A 12,952-nucleotide genomic window follows, 5' to 3' on the forward strand; every position below is an offset into this window, starting at 1 on the left:
ATTTCCAATTTTCTTTGCATTTGACCGAGACTTTCGGACACCGTTAGGAAAGATGGCCCGGCCAGCCCACTTCTTTCTCTCCGTTAACAAAATATGAATGAAAGTGTACCGTACTACGATTATGATGTATGGTGTTTTACATTTATAAATTACTTTATGGATTATTGTTTTATGTATCCAAATTAGTTTATGCAATAAAGTTAATTGTTTCATTATTTTGGGAGATTATTATGACCTCTTGGTTTATTTAGAGTATATATATATATACTGGAAAATATACCAGCTGAAAATTAGAGGGGTAGTAGTTACAAGCTGTCCAGGTGTGTTTATATTGTCGTCCAGCTTCCACCCGCCCATCCTGAACTCAATGCCATCGAGCAGGTATTGGCGCATATGAAGCTATATGTACGTACGTTCATCATTACGGCATTTCACCAGGGCAGACCTACAGGCCAGATTGGAGGAAGCAAAGCTTGCTGTCACTAAACAGGTGTGGGAAGGAGCTGTCCAATGAAGTCAAGCTTTCGAGAACGAATACTGGCTTACTGACAACGTCCGGGATTGCATAGATCCAATCATTATCAACGTCGCCAATGATGACGAGGACGATCTGTTTTTAGAAAGTGATGGGGAGTGAGCTGAAATATCCTTATACGTGTGTATATATACTCCTGTAATTAATAAGTTTTTATATACTTATCCACCAGTTTTTTTTATTTTGTATGTCTATGCTGTTTTCATGGTTACTGCAAAGATTTACTTCAAAATCTGTAAATTTTCTTATATATTGTACATACTTTATTGGATATATATAAAATCATGTATATAGTGATCTTACTTTTAAATAAAATATGATCTGTTTTTTTCCTTCCATATTTATATCTCCAATAATAATCTAAAGTTCCCACTACCAACCATTCTCATGGAAATAAATAAGAAAGGTACATGATAAATAAAAACATACAAATGGCTTTATGAAAAGTAATCAGTAATAAATGGTAGTTCGTGTACATTTTAAAACGTAAAGAAAACATATGGTAGTACACTATTCCATTCATAAGTATCAGACAGAGTAAGAAAGAGAGGAGTGGGCGGGGCTTCTTTCCTAACTCTTTGGCTAAGCCAACGACAGGTGTTCGTATATTTACAACTAATACTGAGGAAATTGAAAATTTTCTAAGTAAAGTGTCTTAATTATTATTTCAGGGTACTTAATTATATTGCCATATATTAGCTGAAGGTGTAAAACATGTTGTGCCAAATTTTTAGGAAGATACAGTTGATATTTAAAAAGATATTTAAGGAAACCTATGCATCGCAGGGCTTGAAATGGTCAGTAGTAAGTCCATAAAGTACTAAACTTTTCTCAGAATCTGCACATTATTTAGCAGCGACTTTCATATCCTAAATTTGTTATTTCATAGTTATCGCTATTAGTGTCTTCACCATTTATTTTTATTGCACAGGGTAGTGAGATGAAAAAAAAAAAAAAATAAATGAATTTCAGCGATCACGGGACATTTGAATGTTGCTGTCAAAATGTAAACAAAGCACAACGCCCTCTATAGAGGAAAGGGAACACCAAACTATTCGCTAATGGGATAAGCATTTTCTAGCACTGATAAAGATTTACACTTGCACTTCTTACCTCTAGTATCATCTGATCTCATGGGTGACATACTGAATACATATGTAAATACACAGTTGTCTAAAAAATTATCAACCTGTATCACATGTAAGTCTTTCAAGCATACTAAGAGTAAGGAATTCGTGTGTGCCAAATGTCTCATTGTTTTGAATAAAAGGACTGACTTGGTAGACTTCTCACATAGAATATTTAAAAAATTACACTTTCAAGTTGATATAAAAACAAATTTGACTTAATACATTTTCTTTTCATTACTAAGAATTATTCTCACTAAAACAAAGGAGATATGGCATAACTTTTGCTGTCTTGAAGTTATAAACAAGCGTGGTGCCATCTATTCGGCCGCGCAACGAACTAATGGCAGTTGAATCAAGCCAACCAGTGGAGTTCCCAGACCATAGAATGCTGACTTTAAGAGGGTCAACTGTAAAGCTTTTCTTTACAAAGTATATTAAAGCCTTATTTATTGTTCTATCCATAGATTTTAAGGTTTTCAAAACATAGGCTAGGCTAGATTACTGGCACTGAATAGCCTTTCACTTGGCCACCATTGGCAATGTTTTTATTTTCATTTTATGATTTTTTTTTTTCCTCTCTTCATGTTGTCGTTGTAACTCCAAGTGGTCGTAAAAAGTGTTGTGAAATGAGGAGTACCTGTACTGTCTATACTAACCTGATACATCAATAAGCGCAGAGCCATTTACACCCAGCCCCATCCCCACCCCCTTTAAACCTGGGGGTAATTTAGAGGAGGTGGATTCTTGCTTTTCTGAAACTCTATCCATCCTAACACTCATTTTTCTATCATAATATGTCTGATTGTGAAGCATCGATATGCTTTGTACAGCTTCAACAGGATGTTCATATTCTGCAAGAAAAAAAAAACTTATAAAAATCACAGATAAGGCTGGAAAATTTTAACACCATCATCACTTTAACTTGAATTTTTACAAGGAATAAAGTTTTTCACTAAATAAAAGTAGAATAAAGTTTTTCACTAAATAAAAGTATTCCTTGTGAATGTCATGTACACATGCAGAAGTGAACTCACCTTGAGCTAGCATCCTTTGAATCTTAATTATCCGATTCATAATAAAAAGAATTATGCCTACCTTCTAGGCAACATTATTGAAGTTACAGACAGTAATGAACTGCAACAGATATATTTGTATAGCACTTGATCACTCCATGACAACTGGAAAATGAGAAAAATGAATGCAAAGTGCAGAATTCCACTTACCTACTACAGCAAATCCTCTACTCTTTCCATCTTGATCTTTGCTGATGTCTACAGATAGAACTTTGCCAGCAATTTTGAAAACCTCTTTCAACATCTTTTCATCAACTTTGTAATCCAACTGCAATACAGACAAAGGAAAATTATACAAGACAATGGAATGCAACTATTAGTTACAGAACAGACTTTTAAGGACTGGAGAAAAAGATTTGTAGAGACAGCAATAAAATATATACTATTGAAGTTAATTGTACATTGAAATTAAACATAGAAACATACATAGGGATGAGTAGAAAGATCAGCTCAACTATACTATAAGGACTTGGACTCCTGACTCTGAACCAAGCTGTTGTTTAGTGCCTTTACATATAGTATTGTACTATAGACTGATCAATGCACAAACAAACAAATCTTACTCTTTATATCACACCCATTTTTAGAGTGTAAAACTAACATGAAGTTTACATCAATACAACCCTCTAAAGTATTAACATCAATCCCATTCTTTAATATTTTTCAAATTTATATATCCAACATGTCTTAAATTTCCTTCATGCTCCATTTTCAGAAAATATTTTGATTCCAATATTCTAGAAGGATGATAATATATGACTGGCCTAAAACAGCATCACTAAATGAGGGAAAGTACTGCAAGGAAGAAGCAGATTTGTATGGTGCATGGAACATAATAAGAGCTATAACAGTATGGCTGCAACGCCCACCAGCGTCATCAAGCCAGTTCAACCATATGATGTATCTATTCTTCAAACCACCTGTAGGTACCCCGCCAGGGGCACTGGATGAGTTACGCTTGTTGATCAGCCACCACTAGACCCTTGGAAAAAGTGTCCAAGGACCTGTGGGCAAAGTCCTTCAGGTAGAAGAAAGTGCAAGTGGTCTGATGCAGACAGGAACCAGCATTCAAAATTCTATGAAGAGATAAGTTCTTCTCATGCTAGGGAGGCACCTATTCCTTTGATGTTATGTGGTTCTGTATGCATAGTATTGGTGACAGGACTTGACGATGAGAAAGGTATGGAAAAGGAGGCAAATCCGTTATTGTGAACCAAGGGAATTTGGGTCTTAGACATAAATTCCCGGACAAATTTGAAAGCTACTGACCCCAACCCCTTGTGTGCTTACGTCATAATTCTGACCATGGAGCTCTTCAACTCGCTCCGAGGAAAACCATTTCCAAAGTCAGTTCCCTGTAAGACGATTGATGCATGGCTCAAATGGAGCTCGAGTGAGACTACTCATTACCAGAGTAAGGTCCCATGTAGGAGGTTTGAGTTCCATAAGTGAACAAGACTACTCAAAGTCTCTTGAACCACACAATTCCCAGGGTGATGTCCACATCTTTCAGACGAAGAACTAATCATAAAGCAGCCATATAGCCCTTGACAGAAAAGAGAACAAATTTCACCTGTTCTGAGAAAGAACCAGAAGATCATTATCTACTGGACAGAAATTCTGAATGAAGAGAAATCCCTTCAATGACACTAATCAAGCAGAGAGCTCAGCTTGTACTGTCGGCCAACGAAGAATTGGCGTAGTTTCTTAATTCATTGTTCGTTATGGAAATATTGCCATATGCAGGTGCCAGATTATTTACTTAACAATAAATATTTCCTTTCAAAGGAACTATGCTTGAAATAAATTACATTAGAATTGAGCAGACTTATTCAACGCATTAAAGATAATTATTTTGCAAGGTAAGGAAAATATATACCGATGAGTCCACAAATTCTAATTTTATTCTCAACTCTAGCTTCTTGACAGCATAAGCATTTTAAAGTTGGCTTTGCTGCCGCTTGAGTCTTGACCCAACGTATCCTACTGCACTGGGGTGTTGTAGTTTCGTCTCCTACAGCCGATAAATAATACATTAAGGCGTTTGATATTCTGTAATAACGATGTTTAATTTAACTAAATTTATCCTTGGATCAATAACATAATTTGCATGACACATTTAGTGAGCCTAAATTAGACTTCTGATTTTAACACATAATTAGCCTAGGTCTATTTTCAGCAGTATACACTCTCGGATACGTAGTGTGAAAGAATATTCAAATCGACAATATCTATGAAAACTGCTTTATTTGATTATTCCCGTTATTCTTGTTTTATTGGCCATGTTCTGCTTTTTTCTTATCCTTTTCATAATTGCTTAACATAATTTACTCAGACCTAGCTATTCAAAGTCAAAAAGCAATAATAAAAAAAATCAAGCGAATATAATTCAGTCTTATTTTTTATCGAAATCCTTGCATATCATCCTGTTTCATCTGGATACGTTGGAAAGCTGTGGGAGTCAAAACTGGCGAATACATGAAGAGAGGCTTAATTTCATTAAAGCTTTCTTGGGTTAATCCTTCTGTAGCTATTAATTTCTTTTATATAGAAATTAATTAAAATTAGTTTCACATGTATAGCTAGACCTACTACCATAAGCATATTATAAGTAGCTGAAAGGATAAGAAATATGAAAGGTGACGTTCTCGTTTAAGTCTATTTCATATGTTTTTTTTTTTCCAAGTAAAACCTACTTCTTTAATCAAGGGTTGCTCTTTGACGGCTACAGGGTGTAACACGAGTGTATGCACATATTTTGGGGAATGAAAGATAAAGTTTCTTTGAGCAAAAAATATTTTATAAACATCCATTTTAAGGCGTCCGTTGTCAGTGCGGGGAATTTCAAAATAAGTTATCATTAGTGATGCTTTCACGCGATACGAGTTCGTCGGATCGAGTAACCTGAGATGGAGAAGAGAGCGGAGGTAGCGTATAGGAGTGATGGAAGGATTAGGCCAATGTTAATAAAGTATCTCCCAATAAAATGTATTCTTAAGGTTTTGAAGAAAAAAAAAAATGCATGCATCATTGAAACTGTTTCCCTCCCTATCCGTGGTATTCGCTGGCCACCGATAAAAAACAAAAGAAAAAAAGAGTAAGCCTAATTGAATCTCTAATCCATCAAAGATAAGTTTACTTATTCTTTAGACAACTATCAAAGATTTCAAGGGTAGATTTAATAATCTCTTCCTCTCCATCTAAAGTCTTCATCAGACACCAGTCATAAGCGTAGAGCTATTCATGATTCCTGGTTCAGCAATGTCGTGACGAGGCACTAGAATTAAAAATTCACAAATGAATGTTGCTCGGCAACATTTACACTACTGTATTGTCTTGCTCTCTTGTGGTGCTTTGAGGTGTTCCACCTCTAGGCCCATGTTCTAAATTTTGCCATTCTTAAAATAATTTGATTTTTCTATGTATGAGTCTCTCCGGTTTATTAAGCTTTCTTGACATCTCTCCAACAGGAACTTGCACCGAATGCAGTGCAATAATTGTCTCTCGCTCATCGAGGGATGTTTCTTAGACCGATAAATGACACATTGACATTAGATTCCCGTGCACATAACATCAAAAGCAATACAGTGAGGTCGCCTGGTTCACACTGTTAGGATACCTTCTTTTTTTTTTTGCTTAATACTTTTAAATTTGAGAGCATTTTGTGATATTCCAAGGTTTTCTGTAAAATATAACAAATGGAATAGTTCAACTACCTTCAACTTAATATTGAAATGATAATTTAAGGACTATGTTTATGCGATACTACTAGTGATAGGTGTCTCCTATCTATTTGGTAATGTATATCTATGATTGTGATATAACGTTTTTTATCACTTCGTTTCGTTCACATCAATTTTGCTATATGGAAAATAGTTTTACACAATAACATAACATAATGTTCTAAAGATATCAGTGACTGTTTTTAACGTCATTACATATGATTCTTCCATCTTTGAAAAGAAAAATAGATAACTAAGGCATGAATCGTGCGTCAGGCAGGTGAACGAAAAATTATGAAACTCTGCCAAGAGTTTTTTGGCCGACAGTACAAGGCTGATAAATATCTTCTGAAGTAACCTTAAATCCGAGTCGCTGCTCCTCAAAAATTTCTCGCTTGAGAGAGATACAGGCAGTCCCCCGTTATCGGCAGCCTTGGTTATTGGCGATCCAATTTTATGGTGCTTGTCTAGCACCGAAAATAGGTGCCAAAATGCACCAATTTCCTGTTACTGGCGCCAATACATACCTAACCGAGGTGCCATTAACCGGTTTTCAGTGACTTTCACTCATCATCAAGCCATCAGTGCAGAACCCCTACCGATAAATGGGGACTGCCTGTACCACACAGAATCCAGACATTAAGAAATAAAGATCGTCATTATCGGTGGTAACTCTCCACATGAGGATGGCAGAGAAGATTGTACTCTCTGTACTCATGAGAGAAGAGAAAAGACCAAGAACCACTCTGCTTGGGGCCACAAGAAGCTATTAGGATCATCCTGAGATTTTGGAACCAATTACTTTGTTCAGGACATGACGAGGCAGGCAGAAGAGACTAAATGCCTAAACTTGCAAGTAGTTCCCAGTATGCAGAAGGTAGTCCTCTGTCCCAGAGAACAGATCTGCAACCACTGAACAAATGGGTCTTCTCTAATTAGACAAAGGAGACAATAATATAATCCAAGGGGATGTCCTATATTTGCAAACATCATATTTGCAGATTTTTCACTGGAACATATAACCCTTTTATTTGCTGGAAATTCACATTTTCATGGTATTTTTCTATGAGAAATATCCACAAATTCCTGATTTTTTTCTATTCCATCATAAAATGCATTTTATGTGATAAAACTATTAAAAAACCAAGTACGGGCGGCCCGCGGTTAACAGCGCAATCGCTTAGCAGCAAATAGGATTTACGATTGTCGTCAAAAATGTTCATTAAAAAATAAGGTATTTTAAGGTATTTTTACGGCACAATTTTCGGTTAACAGCACTGCTGGTACCGTTATGTCTAACGAGTACATACATTTGTAGAACTACCATTCAGACCATAAGGGTTAAGCACATGATATTAAAATTTTATTGAGTTATTACATAGGTATTAGGGTAAAATATATGCCTCTGACGCTGTTCTATGCCAAAACTAGTTAAATACATGCAAATTTAGCTATGAAAGTGTCGATTTATAAATGTTCATGCTTTTATGTTTAAAATGTGTATGAAAATGTATTACGTATATGGTATTCATATTTTTGGACAGAAATATGATACAAAGGCAGCTTTTGAAACTGTCTTTCACATTATCAAAAAGGATGTTTTTTCATGTTCGTTCTTGTGAGGCGCCGCCTGCCTCTCTTCCGAAAATAGTTAAAAAAAGTGCAAATTTAGCAATCAATGTGTTGATTTTATAAATGTTCATGCTTTTATGCTTGAAATGTGTATGAAGATGTATTACGTATAGGGTATTTTTATTTCTGCACAGAAATATGATACTAAGGCAGCTTTAGAAACTGCCCTTCATGTTATCAAATAGGATGTTTTTCCATGTTCGTTCTTGTGAGCCTCCGCCTGCCGCTCTTCCGAAATTATAGAGCTAAAAAAGGGCAAATTTAGCGATCAGTGTCGATTTTATAAATGTTCATACTTTCATGTTTAAAATGTGTATGAAAATATATTACGTATAGGGTATTTTTATTTTTGTACATAAATATGACACAAATTAAGGCAGCCTTTGTAACTACCCTCCACGTTATCTGAGGATGCTTTTTTCATGTTCGTTCTTGCCTGCCGCTGGTTTTGATTAAAATTATTTTATCTCAATTTTATCTACGGAACGGTTGTGTTTGATGGCATACGTTTACTGGAGTTTTATCCTTGTTGCCAATGCACGATAATAGTCATTAGCAGCTTGAACAGATTTCTCAGCTTAAGCTATAACTAGGTTTAAATTTAACAATACAAGCGGCCCACGGTTACCAGCGCAATCGCTTAGCGGCGAAACGGTTTTACAGCTGTCGTCAAAAATATTCATTAAAAAAATAAGGTATTTTAAGGTATTTTTACGGCACAATTTTTGGTTAATAGCGCTGCTAGCACTGTTATGTTTAATGAGTACATACATTTGTAGAGATACCGTTCAGACCATAAAGGTTATGGCAAATGATATTAAAAATTTTTATTGAGAGTTATTACATAGGTATATTAGGGTAAAATATATGCCTCTGACGCTGCTCTGTGCCAAAAATATACAGTTAAATAAGTGCAAATTTAGCTAAGGATGTGTCGATTTATAAATGTTCATGCTTTTTTATAAATGTTCATGCTTTTATGTTTAACCTCTTCATTACCGAAAGTTTGTTTGGAGGTAGGTGGGTACCACCATTCAAGTCTACTACACCGCACCGGTGCATAAAGGTGGTACGCGTAGTACCACCAAAACTCCTCTTTTCAGATAGGGACTTCCAATCATTCTGTAATTTCGGTTTGAAGAGTTTGGAGCAAAATAAACAGTATGACACGATGCCAGACGTATGATGAACCCAAAAAATATTATTATTGCTTATAGTAGTGTGTAGGTGACAGATGAACTGCGTACTCAACAAAAAATCACAAAACCAGACAAGCGTAAACATGTAATAACTTCTACCCAAGTAAAAAACCAGTTGTATCATCATTTACTGTATTTATTTATTTATTCACATTACATTTTACAAATAAAGATATGACCACCAGATAAATGAAGGTAGAAATAAAGCCTTATAGTAACTTTATATATATAAAAAACCAAACCAGAGAAAAAAGCGATTTTTTCTGAGGACAAGAAACTTGAAAAAATTAGTTTAGATACCCCTGATGCCCCTAAAGTTGTTTTCTGTGATGAAACTAATCTTAGAAAACGTAGAAAATGACAGACCAATTTTGAAAGATATACTATAAAATTTGCGATTTCCATATTTATTGGCGGGGCTTTCGCTTTAGTTTTTTGCTCTTTTTTTTGTTATTACGTGCTTATTTTACGGTTCTATTTTGATAATACTTTATGTGCATGTTCCAGGTGCGATATACCAACATTCTGTAAGACCGAATTTCTATTCAAGACCGTAGTTTTCTCACCGACCACCAGTGTCCCTTGTACGAGGGACACTGAGTTTCACATTTTTTTCATAAAATCATTTATTTTCCCTGTAGGATGATAAAACTAACAGAGAATATGCGTTATTATAGTGCTAATAATACCTGATAATTTCATCAGCCTGTCTTGATTAGTGTATTTTTAGCAAATATTTTTACGATCGGCACCCCTCCAAACTTGAGTCACTACCGAGAGATTCAGTTCGGCAGCAAACGCAATGTTTACATTCTGCTCACCCACCCGGTAAAGAAGGGGTTAAAAATGTGTATGAAAATGCAATACGTATACAGTAGGGCCTCGTTAATCACGGGGGATAGGGCCCAGAACCCCCCGTGATAAGTAAATACCCGTGTTATCCTGGTACCCCCCCTGAAAATTGCTTTAAACCGCCTACTTTAATAATTAACCCACCCAAGACCACTATTTCAATGTTTATGACTGCCTACTTTAGTTCAAGCACCAAATATTTCTTCAACTATCACCTTAAACTAAATTCAAGACAGTTTCAAAGTTATTTTTCTTTCCTATCTTCAATTTCCCTGTATCAGATCAGCAAACAAAATTATAATTACCTAACAATTCCTTTCTATTTTCATGATTTGGCTGCTGCACCAAAACTTAAAGTACATAGTATATCTATTTCGTGAATGAACATATTTATGATAAAAAAAAAAACATGATTACTGTAATGATTACAGCACCAACTATAATATTATGTATAAACAGCAAAATACAGCAATAAAAATCTAGTTTTGTCTTTTGTTTACATTTAGAATCAGCTGATGGACGTTTATTACCGAAAGAATTATTTTGGAAAACAATTTAGTTGCTAAAAGAAATGAATTTATTGATGGAATTATTATTATTATTATTAACTTTGTACATAATAGTTTATGATATTATGATACAGTAATTCATATTTCATTGAGAGAGAGAGAGAGAGAGAGAGAGAGAGAGAGAGAGAGAGAGAGAGAGAGAGAGAGAGAGAGAGAGAGAGAGAGAGAGAGGGGAATTATTATATTATTATTAAACTTTGTACATAATAGTTTATGATATTATGATACAGTAATTCATATTTCATTGAGAGAGAGAGAGAGAGAGAGAGAGAGAGAGAGAGAGAGAGAGAGAGAGAGAGAGACAGCAGCGTGTGACGAGAGTAACTTGAATAGCTGAGATAGCAGCTTAGGACGAGAATAGCTTGAGAGAGCAGCTTGGACTAGAGTATTGTTGACTATCTTAGCTCGAGAATAACAATGAAATTTGTAAATTTAAATATTTATGATGATAAGAAATGAAACATGGATAGTGAATGATATTATGATACAGTAATTCATATTTCATTGAGAGAGAGAGAGAGAGAGAGAGAGAGAGAGAGAGAGAGAGAGAGAGAGAGAGAGCAGCTTGTGACGAGAGTGACTTGAATAGCTTGAGATAGCAGCTTAGGACGAGAATAGCTTGAGAGAGCAGCTTGGGACTAGAGTATTGTTGACTATCTTAGCACGAGAATAACTATGAAATTTGTATTTTAGATATTTTAAGATGATAAGAAATGAAACATGGATAGTGATAAGATACTCTCTTGTATACTGTTATGTGATAATCATTCAGTCAACTATAAAAGTTGTATTGAAGCACAGTTCGTAAATCACAGAAATAAAAGTATGGCAAACACCTATTTTTATTCTTTCGGGGACCATCTTGTTCTTTATTACAATAATAATAGATCAGTATTATAGTTTTTTTTCTGTAAGTGATGAGAGAGAGAGAGAGAGAGAGAGAGAGAGATTTTGCTATTTACATTCATAGTATTTGAAAATTTGTGAATGAGTTTTATTCTAAAAATGCATTTAGTCATGAAAAGAAGAAGAAAACAGTAATCAGCGAATCTTGCTCTATGATAAAATTCGTGATTTCGTTAATTTTCCGGAATATACGTAGCATTTGGGCTTCACAAAAAGTAAGTAAAGTGATTTATGACAGAGTTTAGAGGATACTTACGTAAAAATACATCGGTACTTTGTAGAACGGTGACGTCACGGTGGTCATATGTATTTTTTCGTGAGTGAATATACATTTATGATAAAAAATAGTTACTGTACTGCTTAGAGAACCATATTGTAAATATTAATGTAATCACATCAAAATGAAGTAATCATTCTTCATTGTATAGTGTAAACATGTAAAGTGTATTTTTGTCTTTTGAAAAATGGATTCCCCAAGGAATTATTCTTGAAGAGGCTTTTTATTATGAAGATATGCCAATAATTATATAAGATTTGCATTTTATTATGAATATATGACAATAATATATAAGGTAAAAATGGTTTTATTACGTTTACGCTTCGTCGCCGATTGCAAACAACATACGATTATCTATTCGTTTGTATGACTGCAGTTTCAGAGAAGTTGATTACGTTATACCAAAAACAATAATGAAGTTCGAATTGAAAATTTTTTTTTTTTTTTACCTAAATGTATTACTACTGTAATTATACTACTACTATTAACATTTCTAAAAGGTTAAGAATGACAAAGGTGCTGTGAAGTGTAACTCAATGTTTACATTTCTGCTGGCCGCTCAACTACAAGTTGATGTCAATGATGTGGAATTATTCCATGAATAGGCTATATATTATGAAGATATGCCAATAATATATAAGGTGAGAATGGTTTTATTACCTTTATTGTCAGTTAATATCATAATGTGAATCTGTTCATGCATTTGTTGGTTATCAGAACCGGACGAGGCTTAGCCTACCACCGGACAAGCACGAGATGCTGTGATCCACCAGGATATATAGACTGAGAAGTGGTCCAAGGAAAAACCCGTGATTAACTGAATCCGTGATTGCTGATCCGCGACTAAGCGAGGCCCCACTGTAAGGGTATTTTTATTTCTGCAAAGAAATATGATATAAAGGCAATTTGGAAACTGCCCTTCACATTATCAATGAGGATGCTTTTTCATGTTCGTTCTTGTGAGCCGCTCTTCCAAAAATATCATGTTAAAAATAGTGCAAATTTAGCAATCGATGTGTCGATTTTATAAATGTTCATGCTTTTATGTTTAAAATGT

General features: G+C 34.8%; 1 protein-coding gene across 1 annotated transcript in view; it reads right to left on the reverse strand.

Moving 5' to 3' along the window:
• Positions 1 to 12,952, reverse strand: part of LOC135219463 (myelin expression factor 2-like) — a 159,697-nt gene that overhangs the window by 21,854 nt on the left and 124,891 nt on the right. Inside the window, 2 exon segments of the mRNA XM_064256258.1 lie at positions 2,322 to 2,516; positions 2,889 to 3,006. Of these exon segments, the coding sequence (XP_064112328.1) occupies positions 2,322 to 2,516; positions 2,889 to 3,006 (313 nt within the window).

This window comes from Macrobrachium nipponense, chromosome 1, assembly GCF_015104395.2.
Source record: "Macrobrachium nipponense isolate FS-2020 chromosome 1, ASM1510439v2, whole genome shotgun sequence".
NCBI classification, from domain to species: Eukaryota; Metazoa; Arthropoda; class Malacostraca; order Decapoda; family Palaemonidae; genus Macrobrachium; species Macrobrachium nipponense.